The sequence below is a fragment of the Neophocaena asiaeorientalis genome, unplaced genomic scaffold (genome assembly GCF_003031525.2).
Source record: "Neophocaena asiaeorientalis asiaeorientalis breed wild unplaced genomic scaffold, Neophocaena_asiaeorientalis_V1.1 scaffold123, whole genome shotgun sequence".
Classification (NCBI taxonomy): Eukaryota; Metazoa; Chordata; class Mammalia; order Artiodactyla; family Phocoenidae; genus Neophocaena; species Neophocaena asiaeorientalis.
Genome location: NW_020173666.1, coordinates 7,441,668 through 7,464,493, shown reverse-complemented (window position 1 = coordinate 7,464,493; position 22,826 = coordinate 7,441,668). Strand labels below are relative to the sequence as shown.

The following is a 22,826-nucleotide window of genomic DNA, read 5'->3' as shown; positions in this document are numbered from 1 at the left end:
TGGTAATCATTTCACCATATATATGAATATCAAATCATCGTGTTGTACATCTTAAACTTACACAGTGTTATACGTCACTTATATCTCACTAAAGCTAGAAAAGGAGAAAAGCAAAGAAAAGTTTATATGTTGTAAAATTACTTACCAGACTTAAACATATCTAGGCGACAGTCTGTTTAGAAATACATTTTGAAAGCTTCTGTTGATCATATGGCATGCTGTAAAGAGATTAATACCTTGCACCTGTGAGTAGACTAGACAAGTAAAAAAAAAAAGAGGAAGCAGAAACATAGTGTTTCTAGAAACTTTCTATATTGAGTGTGTTAAGGCATGAAGCTAAAGCATACTTGTCTCACATTACTTCAGTCTAAACAGCATTATTTAAACCAGTGAGAGTTTAGTCATGTGATTCATACCAAAGGTGTCAGGGTATAATTGTAAGGAGAAATACAGACCAGTTACTACTTCTTGAGTTAGTGTTTCCGGAGAACTTCTGTCAAGTATGAAACCGCAAAAGGAAACGAGCTTGTGCCTATGTCTCATTTTCAAAGTTAAAAACTTTAGAGAAACATGGCATAATCCCTCTGTTAAAGACCAAGTAGTGCGTTCATATTCCAATAGAAGCAATCGGTCGGAGGTCCGGATTGATTGGGGCTGCAGGCAAGGAGGCGGCGGCCGCCCTGTTCATAAGCATCACAGACTAGAGGTAATGGAGGAAAGCATCCTGTCTTCAAATAGACTCACCAAATGGTTTGTCGTGCCTGTGTACAGCCGTGGCTTGTATTTGCTTTTAATTCCTGTTTTGGTTTGTAGAGCTGTGTGTAATTCCAGTTGAGATATAAATATATCATCATTGTAATTGCTCGGTGTTCTTTCAAATTGTCACGGGAAAAATATCTGAAGCAGAAGAGGATGTGTTTCCTGTTCAGCTGCCTCACGCTCTGGGGGTTTTAGCTGGTGTTTGTCAGCTGTTGGCAGTGCAGCGTGTTTATACCCTTGAGAAAACGTAAATATGTGCTAAACTGGTAAGTAATTTAAGGGTTTCCACTGAACTCAAAGACAGTGATGGTAAAGCTCACTTATCGTACAGCCTAAATATTAGTTTTACAAACCAAAAGGAAAATTCGGTCCCCGTTATTAATTTAAATCTTTTGAAAAGATTGGGGCGCCAGTTTGTAACCAGAGCTTGTGGCCTACCTGTTTCTTCCTTCAACTGTTGCTCTGCATAAGCAAATGAAACGAAAGCAACACTTGCATGGTATGTGAGAAAGACGAGAAATATATATTTAAGCCGCTTATTGAATACATGAGTGTCAGGAGAAAAAAATATTAAAAACTCAAGTGATGCCCTGTTGTCGTATATAGTTAAGTAGACTGAACTTTTGTTAAGTCTTCAGGATACACTGGTCACTTTCTAAAATTATTTTCCTGTTTGAAGAATATATTCTATTATGAGCTTACAGTATTCCGGTGCATAAGACAGTACATGGCACATAGTAGACACATGTTTACTGCAAACCAGAAACATTTGTTTAATGAATTTTGGAACAAATGAAAGATTAATTTACAAATGACAAGAATAAAGCTCAAGAAAGATGAGTGACCTTGCCCTGGTCATATCATTAGTAAGTGATGGAGATTGTTTTTGAACCACATCTGCCTCTGCGTATTTGATCATAATGTTATATTGCAAAAACCTGTATCAAAGTGTATCAGAGATTCAAGCTTTGCTGCTGCTGGTCCTTTTTTTTTTTTTTGGCCATGCCGTGCAGCTTGCAGGATCTTAGTTCCCCAACCAGGGATTGAACCCCGGCCCTCAGCAGTGAAAGCGTGGCGTCTTTCCAGTCTAACCACGGGACCGCCAGGGAATCCCTTTGCTGGTTCTATTTTGTATTGATATAAACAAATGCCTCAAATTTGTCTGACCTCCTCTCTCCCTGTCTCTGAAATCAGAGTAATACCTACCCCTCAAAGTAATAATATTTTTCTGTTATGTAGTCGTCTTCCCTGCAGATGTTGTTGAGAAAAGCCCTAGAATTTATTCTTGCTGATGGCCAAGATTTGGGGGAAGAGGCAGAGAGGCGACGCACATAGCAAGACTCGTTAGTCTGAAGTCGGAAAGGCAGGGGTTTCTAACCTTTGCATGGAAAACAGTTGCTTCAGGCAGTTTCAACTATGAAAATATAGTTTCAGCTTGGACATCAGTCGAAGCAGAATTTTACTACCAGCCTGACTCTGCTGCTCTGTGAATGAAAAAAGAAAAGTCATATCCACGAGAAAGTTCAAAATCTCAGCAGATCAGATGGCACTCTGCTATCAGAGATTGAGAGGAACATGGTGCTGGATGGATTGTACTCTTCAGTGCTGTCTTGGTAGAGCTTAACGTAGGTGAAATTTGTCTCCAAAACTTTTAATCTTGTTTTCTTGGTTTTTCACATTCCTGTCAATACCCACACCAAGTAAATGCACTGTTGTTCTGTATTTTTCTGCCTCAAAGAAAAATTCATGGTAAACTGAATTATACTAGTGGGGAAGTACTTAATGGATCAACCAGTGTCACTCTACCCAGAGAAATTTTTATTTTAAAAGATCATATTAACTCAAAAGAGTGAATTTCTAATGGTGGCATTTCAAAAATTATGGCAGGTTATGGGGTTCGCCATCTAAGCAGCTCACTAAGCTTGGCCCTGGTATAGGTATCCTGGGCTCATAGTCTGAATCCCAACACTTTTATTTTTTTTTTTGAGAGAACTTCTTCAGTATTTTTTTAACCATTTTTTAAATTGAAGTATAGTTAATTTACAATGTTGTGTTAGTTTCAGGTGTACAGTAAAGTGATTCAGAATATATATGTATTCTTTTTCAGGTTCTTTTCCATTATTGGTTACTGCAAGATATTGATTATAGGTCTGTGTGCTATACAGTAGGTCCTCGTTGGTTATCTATTTTATATATAGTAGTGTGTATATGTTAATCCCAACCTCCTAATTTATCCCGCCCCCCCCACCCGCTGTCCCCTTTGGTAACCATAAGTTTGTTTTCTATGTCTGTGAGTCTATTTCTGTTTTGTAAATAAGTTCATTTGTATCATTTTTTTAGAGTCCACATATAAGTGATATCATATGATATTTGTCTTTCTCTGTCTGACTTCACTTAATATGATCATCTCTAGATCCATCCATGTTGCTACAGATGGCATTATTTCATTATTTTTTATGGCTGAGTAATATCCCAGTGTGTGTGTGTGTGTGTGTGTGTGTGTGTGTGTGTATACACACACCACATCTTCTTTATTCATTCGTCTGTTGATGGACACTTAGGTTGCTTCCATGTCTTAGCTATTGTAAATAGTGCTGCTGTGAACATAGGGGTGCATTCATCTTTTCAAATTAGAGGTTTCTCAGGTATATGCCCAGGATTGGGGTTGCAGGATCATATAGTAACGCCATTTTTAGTTTTTTGGCTTGCACCACCAGGGAAGCCCCATTTTTAGTTTTTTAAGGAACCTCCGTACTGTTCTCCATAGTGGCTGCACCAATTTACATTCCCACCAACAGTGTAGGAGGGTTCCTTTTTCTCTACGCCCTCTCAAGCACTTATTATTTATAGACTTTTTGATGATGGCCATTCTGACCAGTGTCAGGTGATACCTCATTGTAGCTTTGATTTGCCTTTCTCTATAATTAGTGATGTTGAGCATTTTTTCATTGCCTGTTAGCCATCTGTATGTCTTCTTTGGAGAAATGTCTATTTAGATCTTCTGCCCATTTTTTGATTGGGTTGTTTGTTTCATATTGAGCTGTATGAGCTATTTGTATATTTTGGAAACTAATCCCTTGTCAGTCGCATCGTTTGCAATTATTTTCTCCCATTCTGTAGGTTGTCTTTTCATTTTGTTTATGGTTTCCTTTGCCATGCAAAAGCTTTTAAGTTTAATTAGGTCCCATCTGTTTATTTTTGTTTTTATTTCCATTACTCCAGGATATGGATCCAAAAAGATATTGCTGTGATTTATGTCATAAAGTGTCTGCCTATGTTTTCCTCTAGGTGTTTTTTAGTATCCAGTCTTATCTTTAGGTCTTTAATCCATTTTGAGTTTATTTTTGTGTATGGTATTAGAGAATGTTCTAATTTCATTCTTTTACATGTAGCTGTCCAGTTTTCCCAGCATCATTTATTGAAGAGACTCTCTTTTCTCCATTATATATTCTTGTCTTCTCTGTTGAAGATTAGTTGGCCATAGGTGCATGGGTTTATTTCTGGGCTTTCTATCCTGTTCCATTGATCTATGTGTCTGTTTTTTGTGCTAGTACCATACTGTTTTGGTTACTGTGGCTTTGTAGTATAGTCTGAAGTCAGGGATCCTGATTCCTCCAGCTCCCTTTTTCTTTTTCAAGATTGCTTTGGCTATTCAGAGTCTTTTGTGTTTCCATACACACTAAAAATTATTTTATTCTAGTTCTATGAAAAACGCCATTGGTAATTTGATAGAGATTGCATTGAATCTGTAGATTGCCTTAGGTAGTATGGTCATTTTAACAATATAGATTCTTCCAATCCAAGACCATGGTATTTCTTTTCATCTGTTTGTGTGATCTTCAATTTCTTTCATCAGCATCTTATAGTTTTCAGAGTATAGGTCTTTTGCCTGCTTAGGTAGGTTTATTCCTAGGTATTTTATTCTTTTTCATGTGATTAATTCCCACCCTTTTCTAGGATGTAGAATCACAGACATTTGGGGCTGTGAGGGACCTTGAATATTATTTACCTAATCATTGACAGAGCCAACCCTAGGCAGAATTGCTAACTAGGAAGTGTATAACACCTTAGAAATATTTTCATTTTCATTTAAAAAAAGGAAACTCGGGCTTCCCTGGTGACGCAGTGGTTGAGAGTCCGCCTGCCGATGCAGGGGACACGGGTTCGTGCCACGGTCTGGGAGGATCCCACATGCCGCGGAGCAGCTGGGCCCGTGAGCCATGGCCGCTGAGCCTGCGCGTCCGGAGACTGTGCTCCGCAAGGGGAGAGGCCACATCAGTGAGAGGCCCACATACCGCTAAAAAAAAAAAAAAAAGGAAATTAATTCAAAATGCATTGAAGAGTAAAATAGATCCATGGATAAAGGAATGTATGTGTTAAAGCAAAATGTAGCAAAATGTTAACAATTTTAGAGTCTAGGGAATACATCATAGCTGTTTACCATACAATTCCTTCAACTTTTCGGTATGTCTGATGTTTTTCATAATAAAGTATTGCCGGAAAAAGGAAAATTGAAAGGTAGGTGTTTAATGTGGTGGGATATATGGCAGAATGTCTAGCATTATCAACATGACTGTTTAGAATGTCTGCAAAAGTGGATCATCTTCTTACCACTCAGATCGCATTTTATTTTGCTAACATGCAGTTTAGCTCAACTAGAAACATTTCTTAGTATCTCAACCAGCACTGCAAAGACAAGAGTATTATGATGTCAGAAAGTTTTAGAATTCTGGAAAGGATCATTCTAGACCTAGAGATAAGAAAACAGGCGTACTGTATCTATATTGTATAAAGAGCTATTAAAACTCAATAATAAAAAACAATCCAATTAAGAAATGGGCAAGAAATTTGACCAGATAGTTCTCCAAAGAAGACATACAAATGGCCAAGAATATGAAAAGATTCTCAACATCATTAGCCATCAGGGAAATGCAAATCAGAACCACAATGAGATAGCACTTTATATCCAGTAGGATGACTGCAATCCAGAAGACAGATAATAACAGGTGTTGGTGAGGATGTGGAGAAATTGGAACCCTACTACTGGTGGGAATGTAAAATGTCACAGGCACTTCACAAAACAATCTGTACTGTTGCCATATAACCCAGCAAGTCTACTCCTGGGAATGTGCCCCAAGAGAAGTGAAACATATGTCCACACAAACACTTGTACTCAAATGTTCATAGCAGCATTATTCATAATAGCTAAAAAGTGGACACGACTCAAATGTCCATCAATAGATGAATTGATAAATAAAATGTGGTATATCTATGTGGAAACATATCTTCAGCAATAAAAAGGAATGAAGTACTGACACATGCTCCAACATGGATGAACCTTAAAAACATTATGCTAAGTGAAAGGAGCCCATCACAAAAGATAGCACATCGAATGATTCCATTTACGTGAAATGTCCAGAATAGACAAATTCACAGAGATAGAGAGTAGGTTAAGGTTGGGAGGAGGGTGCAGGGGTAGGCAAAGGAGTGAGTACTGATGGGTACAGGGGGTTTGGGGTTTTTTTTAATATTGATGAACATGTTATAGCATTGATGGTGGTGGTGGCTTTGAAACTGTGAACATGCTGAAAAGAGCTGAGTCGCACACTTTAAACAGGAAATGGTGTGGAAACTACATCTCAGCAAAACTGTTACAGGGGAAAAGAAACAAAGATACAAAAATCAAAATAGAAAGCAGGCAGGGAAATAAAAGAACTTGCTCAAAGTGAAGTGATCAAGATAGAGCTGATCAGGGAATGTGCCTCTTCCACTGGCACTCCACTCTCTCCTGACACCTGACGCTCAATTAATTCTCCCCTCCTTCCCTATTTTTCTTTCATTTTTTTTCTTTCCTTTTTCCCTTTTCCTTCCTTCTTTTGTATTTCTTTCCTTCTTTTCTTTTTTTCTGCCTTTTACCTTCCTCCTTTTCTTATTCCTTCTTTTCTTTCCTGTTTCTTTCCTTTTTAGTAAAAGTACATTCCATGATCCTGTATCATAGCTGCACAGAACCAACTGTAGTGAGAAGCTAGATTTTTTTTAAATAAATTTATTTATTTATTTATTTTTGGCTGCGTTGGGTCTTCATTGCCATGCATGGGCTTTCTCTAGTTGCAGCGAGTGGGGGCTACTCTTCATTGCAGTGTGTGGACTTCTCATTGCGGTGGCTTCTCTTGTTGCGGAGCACAGGCTCTAGGAGCGCGGGCTTCAGTAGTTGTGGCTTGCGGGCTCCGTAGTTGTGGCTTACAGGCTCTAGGCGCGTGGGCTTCAGTAGCTGTGGCACGTGGGCTCAGTTGCTCTGCAGCATGTGGGATCTTCCAGGACCAGGGTTCGAACGCATGTCCCCTGCACTGGCAGGTGGATTCTTAACCACTGCACCACCAGGGAAGTCCCGAGAAGCTAGATTGTTCAGAACCTTTAATAAGTGAATGTGCATGTGGCTCTTCAGGAGGGAAGTAGCGGATTCAGTGTCTCCCACTTGTGAAACTCGCTAGGCTGGAGCAGAACTCCTGGGACTGGGCCTCAGGGAACAGTGGCCTAAAGAGATGCACAACTACTGCTCATCTTAGTCGACCCAACAGAGTTTATTTGCTCTTTTCCTCAGGGTATGAGCTCCACTCTGATTATGCTTTTGCATTTTCTCCCATTTTAAACTTTTCAGCTCTCTTTAAGGCAGCAGCAAGTAAGTGAGAGACTGAATGAATGGGCCGTCTTCAGTGAAAAGAACAAGGAGCTTTGCGAATGGTTGACTCAGATGGAAAGCAAAATTTCTCAGAATGGAGACATTCTCATTGAAGAAATGATTGAGAAGCTCAGGAAGGTATGGGATGTGTGGCTACATGTGCTTAGATGATCTTTTAATGGGTACAGAAGACAACCTTGCTCCTAGTTACTTTCTTGAGAAAGGAGCACTCTATTATAAGCATTTTATCTTTTTAATATAAAATAAACTTGACTGAAAAGACCTCCTTTACATACAGAATATATAGAATATTTTCAATTCGCGATGAAATAGATTATCTACTGATAGATAATGTTCAGTATTTTTAGATTTTATCTACCTGTTCAGCAGGAATTATTTATGTGTGTTGGTTGTCTTTGTTTTTAATTGAAGTATAGTTGATTTATTGTTTGTTTTTCAAGAGGTAAAATCACCAAAGAGGAACTAAAAGAAAAAATTCCTAGGATCAATTAAACTGACATTTTCTCTGTAAGTCATGATTTATAGACAGTTACAGGAATGAGGACTTTCCTGAGAATTTTAGCTTCATATTAATTTCAAGTTATGTATGATTATTAAACTATTTTATATGCTCAAATAGATCTAGATCATTTTTCATGTCTATACAGGACTGGTCAAATTTACTAGCATTTAAAAATGTTTTTGATGGTTTCAGTGGTGTTTCCACACTGTTTTTGAACAGCTAATCATTTAAATTTTATCTCCCTTCTAAGTACATATCACTATCTGAAGTACAATGCATTTTCCCAATTTACTTGTTTATTATCTGTCTACAGTGAAGCCCCACTGGACTGTAAGCCTCACGGGAGCAGGGACGTTGTCTGTTTTGTTCATTGCTGTATCTCCTGCAACCAGAGCAGTGCCTGACTTTTCATAAGTACTCAGTCATTACTTACTGAATAAATGAATTATAGCTTCATTCATTATGAAAAGAAATATAGCTAATTATTAGGAAAAATATATTTACCTACAAAGTTATTAATACTACATCTTGGCTTTGGAGTTTATTTTTCTCTCATGTATGTGCTTGGGCATATACACGGAAAAACAGAAACTCCAGAGCCCGTATGTGATATGGATAACTCTATAGGTTTACTTAAAATTGCAAGTTCTCAGCATCAGCATTTGTGTATTTGTTATTGTAAGCCTTTAAAATGTGGGCAGAGATGGTACAGACTTCATTTCAGCATCTGCTAAAAGCTCTGCCCTTTGCTGGTTTCTGGGTGTCAGATAATGTTCTACCAGACATGATTAATGTATAATAGGTACTATAGTGAAGTTTGCTACAGAATAAATTTTAATTAAATGTATTTATACTCTGATTGATTTTATCATGAAATTTAAGATGCATAGTTTGGGGGCTTGACACACATAATTTTGTTATACTCTTTGGTAACATTTGGAATAATTTTTAAAATATCAACTATACCATTCTGTATATATAATAAGTTATGGACTTTAAAATAAAGTCTTTATGAGCTTACCCCATGTGGTATCTCTTTTGTAAAGAAAAATAACATGGAGGCTTGGTAATTTTGACAACTTAGAAAAAAGAAATTAATAAACAGACTGTAACCATGGTATGGGTACCTACTGGCATTAACACTCAACATGGTACTTTAAAAGACAACCTAAGAGTATTATTTTACTATAAATACTATTTTAAGCTTGGCATAATTCCTTTGAAATAAACATTTCTCAGTAATATCATCTCAAATTTGTAATAACACATTATAACTATTAAGAAATACACCTGGTATGTTGGTCTTTGACTCCCATGGGATTGAAGTAACATAGAAAGGAGAGTAGGTGGAGGTGCTGGGCCTGAGGGAGCATTCAAAACCGCAGTAGAATAAAATTTCACCGGCTCCGTCCGTTCTCTGGGGCCCTTTTTACTTAGATAACTGGTTTGAGAGGGTAGCCCTGTTACCAAGGTAACTTGAGAGCAATAGAAGGTGAAGATACCCATATTCCTATAATATCTGTCTGGGTATATTATTTTGCTGAGGAAATATTTGCTGCCTAACAGGAGCTTAAGCCAGAAATAAAAAACGTGATTCTAAAGTTTGGATGCTGTCACTATGACAAGAAATTAAGAGGATCAATTGGTCCAGAGGCTGGGGGGAGGGTGGGGGGACAGGTAGGGGTCAAGGGGAGATGTCCTTTCATCATCATTTAAATCATACTGTTCAGTGGCCTTTCTGTTACTATAGACCACATTGAGAGCCTGTCCTTCTTACCTAAAACAATCTTTAAGAGGAGCTGCTACAGAAACTGGATAGATGAGGAAGGTTTGAGACCCATTGATCCTCTAAGACCAATGGTTATTGTTCTTGAGAGTTAATTTGCCAATGATTTATGTGCTGTAAAATATTGACGCTGTATAGAGGACAGCTCTTTAAAATGAAAGTAGTCTTTTAAATCATTCTGCACAAGTAACAGTTGACATACACATACATATATACATTTACATATACACACATAGTCACACATCTTATTAGCGTCTTGTCAGCTATTTGTATGAGGATTGATTCTAAATATAACATGTGGTTGGTGATTAGAGCAACAAGGTATAACTTCCCAGCATTGAAATCCTTCAAGCTTTGTCTTTTGTTTCTATGTATATACGTTTATTGCTTTTTTTAATGCCCATTTTAAGTAAATGGAAAGCACCCCCATTTCCTTTAAGAACATCTGTATAAAAATTCAATCTGGACTTTGTCTACATACCGAAAATAACAGGTACCACTAATTCTTGTGTACTGGGACTCATATTCACACAGTGTTCCTTATGCCTGAACTATTTCCAAGCAGTAGAAAACTGTAATTATCATGTTTCTAGTAGAGCCAGACTGAATGCATCAAGGATATGCTTTCTGACCTCTGTGATTGCCATTTATTGTACAGGATTATCAAGAGGAAATTGCTATTGCCCAAGAGAACAAAATACAGCTCCAGCAAATGGGAGAACGACTTGCCCGAGCCAGCCATGAAAGCAAAGCATCTGAGATTGAATACAAGCTCGGGAAGATCAATGACCGATGGCAGCACCTCCTGGACCTCATGGCAGCCAGGTAAAAAGGACCTTAGTCAATAGGACACACATGCAGAATCTCAAAGCTTTCAGGCTGCCTTCCATTTCAGCTAAAGATGGTCCAATAAATCTCTGTGTTCTTTATCCCACCATTTTAGTTCATGCTTGTCTCATAAATGTAACTTTCGTTAACTTTAAAATTCTCCTTCTTATTTCATAAATTCAGTGGTGTTTGCATTTAACTGAAAGAGGGAAAGTCATATCCAGACAAAATCCATTCCCAAGAGAAAATTCTTTATTCTGGGGCTTCAGAATACTCAACTTCCTATAAGGAAGAAAGTGAAACTGCTGACCAGTGTCTGTGGAGGTGTGTTTGTCTGAAGTGGCAAAATATATATATATTGTATATATATAATTATATAAATATAGTATAGTTAATTAATATATATATATAATCACATTCCTACTGTCTTTTTGATTAGCAAGGTGTGGGAATAAATCTAATTATTGCCATTCTGCTTAGACGTAAAAATAATCTGCTGCGTTACTGTAATTTTGTATTTGACGCTAGTGATAACTGTATGTGTCTACCACATATCTGAGAGGAATGTTACATTCAGTTTCTGTTACGGAAGGGCAGGGTGAGCGAAAGGGATAAAAGTCAAAAAGAAAAAGTATCTAAGGATCTTTACTAGCAATATAGAAATCTGATATGATTGAATGAAGCACTGTGTCACTTGACATAAGGGTTATTTTTTAAAGGGAAGGGCTAGGTAGATGCTTTATTTGAGGTGAACTTTGCTTCTTGTTGGAATGTAGCCTCCATGAGGGCAGGCATCCTTGTCCATTCTATTCACTGTATATCACAAGCACCAAGAGTATACCTGAATGCAGTTGGGGCTCAATAAATATTTGAATGAATGTATGAATGAATAATATGTGAATGGATAGTCTTCTTTATGGCAGTTAGGAGAGTTGGAATGTTTACACGTGCTTCTGATTCACAGCCATTTGGGAGCTATCCGAAAATACACTTTTTAAAAAATCCGGATTCTTTTCCTTAGCCATGCTGCATGAAGGTGGACATGAAATAGTGCCTTTTGAATACTGTGTACCCACAAAGACTTCATATGGGCATGGCAAGTCCATGTGTTGATTTTAAAAACATTTAGTATATTTCTTTTTCTATAAGGGAGTTATCAAAGAGGGTCTCCTTTAAGAAGGTGAGATTATAATTTGTTTTAGTGAGAATGAAACAAAAATGGAATAGATGTTGACCGATTTTTAAAATGTTTAACGGTAGTATTATAATAGCTAACATTTACTAAACCCTTAGTTTGTAGCAATGACCACGCTAAAGACTTCATGTACATCTTCTCGTGTGCTGTTCACAACATTCTCTGAGGTGGGTATTAGTATTATACCCATTTTCCAGATGTGAAATGCTGAGGCTCAGGTTTGCCCCGGTCATGCACGTGCTGAGTGGCAGAGTGCCCTAGAATACTGCACTCTCCTACCTGCCAAGCTTATGACTTCTTTGTCCCTGTTCTAGAGAATACAATTAAAAGGAAGTTAGGTTCTGTTATTTATTTCTACAATCTAATTTCCCAGTCCTTTGTGAAGTACTGACAGCGACTATGAGAGATATAGGAGGTACAAAGACTGAAGCCCTTTCTTCAAGGAGTTCATAGTGGGAATTTAGACATGTGAAGAAATCAACTAAAATGATGTGCTAAATGCCTTAGTAAAAGTACCATAAAGAGATGGAAACTTAACGGTGCAGCTTAAACTACTGTAAGTATTTAGGCATTGGTAGATTTTAGAACCCCAGTGCTATGTTTAGCCTCACTTCTCCGTCACTGATATCCAAATCTTATTTCAGAGGGAGGAACTGAAGCCCTTTGTGCTATAAATACCCTTCTTAGGGAAGCCGCCCACTTGGTAAACATCCCTGGATTTTTTTCAGTCAGATTATGACTCATGGATTGGCTTTCATTTCCATGTAATCCAGTTAAACTAGTTAATATCCTTTTCTAATTTCTAGTTGGTTCAGTGGTGTGGAATATGGGGTTGCACTAAGTCAAAGTGTTTTAAATTTAATTTAATTTAATCACAAGCAGCTAGTTTGGTGTATGCCCAGCTGGTAGCCAGCGTTACATACAATGAGTTAGTTGTTTACTCCTCAAAGCCATGTTGATTTGTAACTTCCCTATCTAGTTTTTCTATCAAGAATTTTGTAGGTGTCATTTAGTTTATTTTTCCAAAGACACATTAGTAAATTTGAATCAATTAAATATAGGGTACACAGGCTTGCATTTAGTCACTAAAATGCTCATATGTTCCTACTTTTGTAGAATCTCATTATACACAGATGTAATATATATATTGTCCATTTCTAATTGTCTCCTTCCAACGTAGACCAGATGACATTTTGACCATTCATTTGTCCTGAGGTTTAATGCCACACTGGATTCATAGTTCCTTGAAGCCTTTCCTAAATGACACTTAGCCCTCACGTTTGCTTTCCACTTTTTGGTTTATTGCCTGTGCTAATGCACAGGCAAGATGACTGTCTTCCACACCCATCTTCAACTATGACCTGCCAGCTGAAATACTAAGTTTCTATGATTCAGTCTCATTCACTACTCTTCCCTCTTCCAAATTTTTTTAACATTGATTAATTGAAGCAGAACGTAACTGATGCCTTTGGGTATTTTCATGTTGTTTTGATGCTCTTGGGAATGGAGAGGTTATTTTTGAAGATGATCATATTTTCAGGTGAACAGCTTCCCAGCTAACAGAAAGATGGAAAAAAGAAAGAAGATTCACTGATAATAACCTGTTATATACAAATAGAATGCATAACTTTGAGTCAGATTCCTGTTACTAGTGGATTAGCTTAGACCATTCTAAGTACAAAGTAGATATGTTTTGCTTTGAATTTTTAAACTGACTGTCACCAAGCATTGTCAGTTTTTTAGGATAACAAAAAAATTTGCTCAGTTATTTTTACGGCTCAGTGGATAATGTTATAGTATACTTTCTAGACCTACTCAGTTCAATATAGCAGTCACTAGCTACATGTGGCAATTTAAATGAGTTGAAATGGAATACAATTAAATTAGAATTTTTTTTAAACAATCTGATTTTATTTTTATTTTATCTTATTTATTTTTGGCTGTGTTGGGTTTCGTTGCGGTGCGCCGGCTTTCTCTAGTTGCAGTGAGCGGGGGCTACTCTTCATTGCAGTGAGTGGGCTTCTCGTTGTGGTGGCTTCTCTTGTTGTGGAGCACGGGCTCTAGGTGCGTGGGCTTCAGTAGTTGTGGCACGTGTGCTCAGTAGTTGTGGCTCTCGGGCTCTTAGAGCACACGCTCAGTAGTTGTGGCGCACGGGCTTATTTGCTCCGCGGTATGTGGGATCTTGTCGGACCAGAGATCGAACGGGTGTCCCCTGCATTGGCAGGCGGATTCTTAACCACTGAGCCACCAGGGAAGCCCCCAATTAAATTAGAATTCAATTTTAATTACAGTCAGTTGCACTAGGCACATTTCCAGTGCTCAATAAGCACACGAGGATACTGTCTACCTTATTGGATACTGCAGACACAGAACATTCTCATCATCTCAGAAAGTTCTGTTGATCAATGCTGGCCTAGATAATTAAAAGCATTTCTGAGCCTTTAGCTTTCATTAAGAGTCAATATAATTTGACTGTAACTATAATTTATGTAAAAACAAATTGGTGTAACTATAATTTCTGTAAAACTGTCTTCAAGGACTCTAGCTCTCATTTTATCAGTGGACCTTATGCAAAAACCCACATGGGAATTTTTCTAGCGCCTAGCACTAACAGAAAATGTCTTTTAGCATCAGTAGTTCAGAGCTTCTAATGATAGAGAATACATTATTAAACATTTCCCATCTTGGTATCTAGGAACGTCAGACTCAAGTTGTTTGCCCTGCTGTAATGACTTTTTTTTTAGTTAACTGGACTCTCTAATATAAGGATATTTTTCTTTCCTCTACCAAACCGAAATACCCATCACCAAAACAAAGCACACATTAGTTATTTGGTTCTTTTTTTTTAATAATAGTTTTATTGAGATACAATTCACATACCATACAACTCATATATCAAAAGTATACAATTCAGTGATTTTTAGTATATTTACAGAGCTGTGCATCCATCACCATAATCAATTTTAAAACATTTTCGCCACCCCCAAATAAAAACTTTAACCCCTTTTTTCCTTTCTGCCCTCCCTCCTTTTCCTCCAGTCCCAGGCAACTACTAATCCACTTCCTGCCTGTTTAGATTTACCGATTCTGGACAGTTCATATACACGATATCATACAGTATGTGGTCCCTTATGACTGGTTGTTTTTAATCTGTGTTTTAATTATAATTCCCTTAAACATTGTATAGAAGTAAAAACAAATATAATTTTTTAGAGCTATGGAATGCCTCCTGTTTATGAAGTACTTCCTCTGCATGTTGCTACAGGGCAGAAGCTGGCGAACTCTCTGCTTGGGGCCATATGGTAGATAATCTAGGCTGTGTGGGCTGGACAGTCCCTGACAAAGCCCTCTTCCATTGAATCACAAAAGCAGACAGTGTGTAGAGAAGCAACAGGTTTCAGTAACATTTTATTACCGAAACAGGTGGCCAGACATAGTTTGCAGACAGCCCTCTGGGATGAAAAAGAAAATGGTTCCCATCCAAATAAGGGTAAAAGGTAAAGTGAGGATACACGTGGTTCCTCACCTCAGGGCCTTCCCCTTTCTGTTACTTCTTCCTGCTCTCTCTCCTCTGTCTGGCCAGGCCAGCCCCTAATTCTTCTCCATGCTCCTCCTTTTCTCTAGATGAGATTAGATTCTTCTCATCTGCTCAGTAGGCTTTCTGTACAGAGTCCATAGCATTTCTCTTGATTATAATAAATATCTCGTGTGATAGACTGTTTAAAGTTTCTTTCCTCTATTGAAATGTAAGTATCTAACTTGATCACCACAGTAATTCCAGAACCTAACATAGTTCTTTGCATATAATTGTCACTCCAGTATTTGTTGAGTTTCTCAATCTGAGACATAGTGTTTGAAATGTGCCCTACATACAGATAAGAATATAGCAGAGCCTGGGCTTAGGGCTTTTGCCTGAATTATAAGGTGTTTCTGCTTCACCTACACTGTGATGTTTGCCAAATTACTTATCTTCTCAGTGCTTCAATTACACGGTGTCAAAGGTTATCAGGGGGATTAAATGAGGTGGTACCTGTAAACCACTTAGCACAGTGAAGCGCTCAATCAACAAATGTCAGCTGTCATCCCAGAGGGAGTTTAGAGGCTTGTGCAGTACAAGGAAGGCTTTGCAAAGTTGTAGCAGCTGCCCTCAGAAGGGGTTTCAGTCTAATGGGAGTCCTGCCCAAACAAGAGGAAAAAGAAAACTTAATTCTTGGAATTTGTGGCTGGTATTACCTCATGGTGATCCATTCAGAAAAGTCAAGGCAGGATCAGGAATTCTTTGATGCAGCAAGCAAGGAAATGACCAAGAACTAATCAAGAGTCCTAGGTTTAGCTCACCTTGTTCCAGCTGTGTGACCTAGGGCTTAACTGTATAACCTCTCTGAGCCCTCTCATTTTCAAAGTGTTCATCAAAACAACTGCCACATCTCTGATGAGACAACATAGCGGAAAGGACCGTGTATACTATAAAATGCTATATGTGCCAGTCTTATTCTTTTAGACGGCTGCAGGGCATTCCACAGTTCATTCCACAGAACAGTCCACGTTCCATTTATACAACGTGATTTATCCAGTATGTTCCCTATTGATGGAAATTGATATTATTGCCATTTTTTCGGTACTACAATAATTGTGTCTTTAAAGCCTTGCCTTATGTTTAATTCATTAGAATAAATATATTGTGCTAAGGATAATGAACATGGAAAAAAAAATTAACCCATGGGAAAAACTATATAAAGTAAAAGGGAATTAAACTAACGAAATAATGGCAATAAAAAATTTTAAAGATCTAAGTTTTTTTAATGCTAGCCATAATCAAGAAAAAGCAAATTTGTCTACTGTTATGGAATTATGACCAATATATTCCTGTAACCAAATTTACATATTTACATTCCTGATAAAAATAATATATCAGTGGAGTGATTGTTTTATAAAGAATTCATAATAGTATATCTTTAAGTAGCAGGATTTTAAAAATAATTTTATTTATAACCAAGTTTTCAGGAATTTTTTAAATGTAAAATGCAGGTTTGTTTCTTTTATAAAGAAAATGTATTACTATTTTAAAAGCAGTCAACTCACACAACCAGAACCAAATGCTTTGTTTTATTTTAGTTGCAATTCATCATATTGGCCTTAAAAAAAAAAAAACTTAGCAAATGTTCATTATCTATTTATTTATTTGTAAGTTATTCGTGTGTATGTATGTTAAAATCCAAAAAGGATTTAAAGCAGACAGCATTAGTCATTTTTTATTAAATTACCAGTAATGAGTAATTTGGGAGTTTATTTTCTTTACAAGCTTAAATTATGAAATTTATATAGAGTCAGTGCAGAAAATTTAGAAACTCTTGAAATTCACAAAAGAAAAGTTATCTGAGATTCCACCAAGCAAATGAACAGATCCTTTTTAAAATTACCTTAAAGTGAACATGTTATTTTTGTCACTTTATATCATTTTTTTTTTTTTTTTGCGGTACGTGGCCTCTCATTGTTGTGGCCTCTCCCATTGCGGAGCACAGGCTCCGGACGCGCAGGCTCAGCGGCCATGGCTCACGGGCCCAGCCGCTCCGCGGCATGTGGGATCTTCCCGGACCGGGGCACGAACCTGCGTCCCCCTGCATCGGCAGGCGGACTCTCAACCACTGCGCCAGCAGGGAAGCCCTATCATTATTTTTAAAAAGACAAAGGTTTATGTAAGGGGAGAATAGTATTTCTTCATTACTTTTCATTTTCAAATAGTCTATTTAAAGGTGAAGAGCAAGCACTTTGCCACAGAATATCTTGTCCATCCCATCTTCCCAAACAGCCCCTAAAACTCCTACTTAACACGACTTAACTGGCAAATCAGACTGAAGGAAAAAAGCAGTTGCTCCTTTTTGCTACTACAGTTTGCCGCTGTACTTGCAGAGGTTTTGCTTGTTTGCATTTGGTACATTTATCTTTGCAAATATCTTTTCCAACTTAAACTGCCTGCGAGAAAAGTCGAAGGTCCTTCCAGAATGGCAGAGTGTCTGCAGCCGGTCTTATTTTTGATCCCCTTCTTTCTTTAGACCTGGAGCCTCCCCCTCCCAGCAGATTACCCTGAGCCTTTTCCCTTCTTACACTCGTGGCCTACATTCCAGGAGATCAAGCCTGGCACATGTCAATGAATGTAGGTTTTATTTAGAAACATGACCACTTGTCACTCACTGCTCAGTGTCATATTGTCCGGCAGAGACTTACCAACATTTGTCTGGAGTGAGCATTTTCATACTTCCATACACAGACTGGGGAAACTCTCATCCCCACGCAGGATTTAGCCTTTTGCTCTGCAAACCTGACTTTTGCAAGTGGAAACTTCATGGTGGTGGCGGAAGATCCGTGTGCCCTGAGGATGGCAGAGGACGGCTGTGTGGACGCAGAGCTCCCCGATTGTAACTGCAGTGTCACAAGGCAGGCATCTCCTTGAGTTTCTTCCCTTGGGCATAGCTTTCATGTTACATGGGGGATGGATGCTGGAGCTTTAATCCATAATTGTGTTGGCCAGTGTTACATGGAGATGACTGGTGTGGGGAGATAGTTGGCCGTGGACTCCTCAGACTTATCTGTCGGTTTGTTTTCTTGTCTCCTGCTGGGCCTGCGGAGCTGGATGAAAAGGTCAATGGACTTTTTTATGGTTCAGTATCTACTTGTCTTGGGACTGGATGCATCATACGAGGAGTATGGTTACAGTAGAGAGCCTGAGACACAGGAAAGAGATTCAGAAAAAGATTCAGTGGAAAGATCCTGTTAGTCCATCATCTGCTATTTAAAGGATGGGCTCCTTCTGAAACTGAAATTCAGTCATGGCCAGTTCACAGCTTTGTAGCTGAAAGCGTTCCTTTAATAAGTAAAAATCTACTCATGTTTCAGGGGCCGGGAGGGTTTTGTGTGTGAGAGAAGGTTGTTTCTGTTTTATGTATGTCAGTAGGTTTTGGTCACTGACTAGTATAAAGGTTTTCAATAGTATGTGCAAAATATAGAAGGTTATGTCTAAAATGGCAACTTAGTGCATTATACAAATGTTTACTTCATGATTTTTTTTCAGTTAGAATAACATTACATCAGGAATTTTCATTTTGTTTTTAAAAAATATTTTTCTTATACCATAACATCCCCCAAACAAATCCCTTACTGACGAATAGAACTTATTAATGGTACTTTGGGTTCTTTTATATTGAGAATATGAATTTTTTGGTTTTGGTTTATGGATCTACTAAATTTGTTTGAAGGGAAGTAGTGAGGTATATATATGAAATACGTAGATATATATGTGTATATGTACGTATTCATGTGACAATATTAAGAAGCTGGACAACTGGGTTTCATAGTAGAATCCTTCTCAAGAAAGGTCAAGTGTGCAGGAAACACACTGGACTCTGAAAGGGGAACCAGAGTGTAGGGACTTCAGATTCACTGGGCTTGCTAAACTTACCCAGACGTGTGACGTCTGTAAACACCTACTTTGAATTATAACCCTGTGTGCTACCAAAAGGAGTATTGCTCAGACTTCTTACAGTGATAAATAAAACTATTGTGATGCTTCACCCAAGGATTTCCTTTAAAGAAATGAAAAAAAATGTGGGACGTTTCTCTTAGAGAAGAATGATCCTCGTCCTGCAAATACCAAGTTTAATAGCTCAGGGATGATGTATGGGGGCCTTATGCCACACCTTCTCTCCGTCCACATCTGCTCCCCCCAACACACACACAGTGTATTTTGCTATTTGTAGTCAAATACATTTTTTAAAAAATGAGAAAGGAGAACCACTTAAGCATTCACCCTCCCTGACTTTACTAAGATTTACACGTTCATTTGAAAGAGGAACTTGCCCCTAATAGACGGTATGAACAAGCATTTCCACGTCACGATGCCCTTGACATATTGCACTAACTGCTCTGACTATTGGAATTCCTTCAATGTTATACAAGATTACTAATCCAGTAAAATATTTGGCTACTGTAGACAATATCCAATGGAACAGTGTTTACTTATATCCCTTTGTGCCTTGGATCTTTTGATCAGTTTGTCAGTGCATTCTGAACCAAGAAAGTGAATGAATTTTAGTCCTTAGCAAACAGACCATTTGCAAATGTTGGACCTAGAGGAAAATTTAAGTATACATTTAATATCAAATAAATTAAAATACGTGAACAAAATAAGCAGTATTTTAGTTAGAACACTAATTATTAATGTTTAGCAGGCATTTAAATAGTACCCGACTTTGTGCAAGGCAACAAGCTCAGTCTGGCAACCAAAAGTGGAAAGGGAAAACCCGAAGTGGAAATTCACAGTTCCAGCTTTCCAGGGAACTTCCCATGAGGAGCAGGAAGGTGAGCATTTATAATACCAGGAAGTTCGAACAAGGGCAAGAAGGAAGCAGGCACTGAGTGAAGTACCCTCCCAGCCTCCAGGTCCACACAAAACCCTGATGATGTCATGGGCTTTCTTTAAAACCCCATCCCGAAGCATAGTCAGCATTCAAATCCTATCAGACCTGAAGACAGGAAGCTGGTCAAGTGGGAGAGCTTCCTGAGAGGATATTCTTATTGGGGTAAAACCAAGATGGACAGCAGTGCAGTGAGCCATTCTTCAGTCCTATTCCAATGGGTTTATTGATTGTAGACTGTCCTTTCCATCTGGGACACTAAAGCAGGATGGCCAAGGTCATGTTAAATCCTAAGCCCGCACCATGGTCGTTGGTAGAATGTGTACCCCGAACTTTATACCCAGTAGCTGCTCAAAAACTGTCATTCAGTGACTGACGCTCAAGTGAATTTTGTCTGACATATGAGATACATGTAAGTGGGTTGTATGTAACAGTTCTTGGAATTATTTTTCAAGGCTAATGCCTTGAAATGCCCTAGAGACAGAGTACAAATTGTACTTATAAAGCTAATTAGAAAAGTATTATCTTGAATGGAATTATGAATTATGATAACATATTGCAATGCATGTTTTCTGTTCCCTTTCAATCCTATATATTGTGGAACGTGAACATAATTTTTTAAATACACATTTTTTAAAACAATATAAGGTAATGCACCTCAGCATGCCTTTATACACTGATCAAATATAGGGATTTTTATTATAATTATTGAAATACAGATATTATTATCAAGAACCAACCATCGTGAAAATACTTTTAAGCATTTGTATGACAGAGGAAAAGTGATGGTGTCATGTCTAGATTTTCATTGGAGAGAGAAACATTGATTTATAGAAACTGTAATAGAAGTGATGATATCCATTTTAAGCAATTGAAAATGAATAAAGGGGCTTCCCTGGTGGCGCAGTGGTTGAGAGTCCGCCTGCCGATGCAGGGGACACGGGTTCGTGCCCTGGTCCGGGAAGATCCCACATGCCACGGAGGGGCTGGGCCCGTGAGCCATGGCCGCTGAGCCTGCGCGTCCGGAACCTGTGCTCTGCAACGGGAGAGGCCACAGCAGTGAGAGGCCCGCGTACCACAAAAAAAAAGAATAAAAATTCTCAGAATACTTTGGTTATGAGACAGTTTCTTCAGAGAGGTGGCTCCTGACCAGAGAAGCCTATCATAATCATCTGGGGAGGCACGGAGGGCGGGGAGAAGGTGGGAAGAGAGTTAGCAGTGGCACGTGTGGATGGAAAGCACCCCTAAGTGGTCCAGTACCGGTCCCAGCTTGAGAATCACTTTTTTACTCTCTGGAAGTAATAGAGTTGAGAAATAGTAGGTGATTCTGAGTGCGAGTTCTCTGTCTTTGAGAACATTCTATCGCAGATCCCTGCCTTGAAATATATCACATCCTTAGAGTTTTGGGGGGGCGGTGGTTTTGTTTTGTTTTGTTTCTTGGCTGCACTGTGCAGCATGTGGGATCTTAGTTCCCCGACAAGGGATCCAACCTGTGCCCCTTGCAGTGGAAGCTCAGAGTTTAACCACTGGACCGCCAGGGAACTCCCTATCACATCCCTTTGTGGGTTTATCTCTGGGCTTCCTATCATGTTCCATTGATCTATATTTTTTTGTGTGCCAGTACCATACTGTCTTGATTACTGTAGCTTTGTAGTATAGTCCAAAGTCAGGGAGCCTGATTCCTCCAGCTCTGTTTTTCTTTCTCAAGATTGCTTTGGCTGTTCGGGGTCTTTTGTGTTTCCATACAAATTGTGAAATTTTTTGTTCTAGTTCTGTGAAAAATGCCAGTGGTAGTTTGATAGGGATTGCATTGAATGTGTAGATTGCTTTGGGTAGTATAGTCATTTTCACAATGTTGATTCTTCCAATCCAAGAACATGGTATATCTCTCCATCTGTTTGTATCATCTTTAATTTCTTTCATCAGTGTCTTATAATTTTCTGCATACAGGACTTTTGTCTCCTTAGGTAGGTTTATTCCTAGGTATTTTATTTTTTTTGTTGCAATGATAAATGGGAGTGTTTTCTTGATTTCACTTTCAGATTTTTCATCATTAGTGTATAGGAATGCAAGAGATTTCTGTACATTAATTTTGTATCCTTCTACTTTACCAAATTCATTGATTAGCTCTAGTAGTATTCTGGTAGCATCTTTAGGATTCTCTATGTATAGTATCATGTCATCTGCAAACAGTGACAGCTTTACCTCTTCTTTTCCGATTTGGATTCCTTTTATTTCTTTTTCTTCTCTGATTGCTGTGGATAAAACATCCAAAACTATGTTGAATATTAGTGGTGAGAGTGGGCAACCTTGTCTTGTTCCTGATCTTAGTGGAAATGCTTTCAGTTTTTCACCATTGAGGATGATGTTGGCTGTGGGATTGTCATATATGGCCTTTATTATGTTGAGGTGAGTTTCCTCTGTGCCTACTTTCTGGAGGGTTTTTATCATAAATGGGTGTTGATGTTTGTCGAAAGCTTTCTCTGCATGTATTGCGATGATCATATGGTTTTTCTCCTTCGATTTGTTAATATGGTTTATCACATTGATTGATTTGTGTATATTGAAGAATCCTTGCATTCCTGGGGTAAACCCCACTTGATCATGGTGTATGATCCTTTTAATGTGCTGTTGGATTCTGTTTG

General features: G+C 38.3%; 1 protein-coding gene across 5 annotated transcripts in view; it reads left to right on the top strand.

The window, feature by feature from the left end:
- The window catches only part of SYNE1 (spectrin repeat containing nuclear envelope protein 1), a 451,837-nt gene that overhangs the window by 382,113 nt on the left and 46,898 nt on the right, over window positions 1-22,826 (top strand). For 2 of the 5 annotated variants that reach the window (XM_024748028.1, XM_024748024.1), the window contains 2 exons: window positions 7,418-7,576; window positions 10,406-10,572. In XM_024748028.1, the coding sequence (XP_024603796.1) occupies window positions 7,418-7,576; window positions 10,406-10,572 (326 nt within the window). Of the gene's footprint in view, window positions 1-621; window positions 707-2,086; window positions 2,385-2,884; window positions 2,908-7,417; window positions 7,577-10,405; window positions 10,573-22,826 lie in introns of those variants that run through there. The other 3 variants (XM_024748025.1, XM_024748026.1, XM_024748027.1) reach the window with 3 other exon arrangements.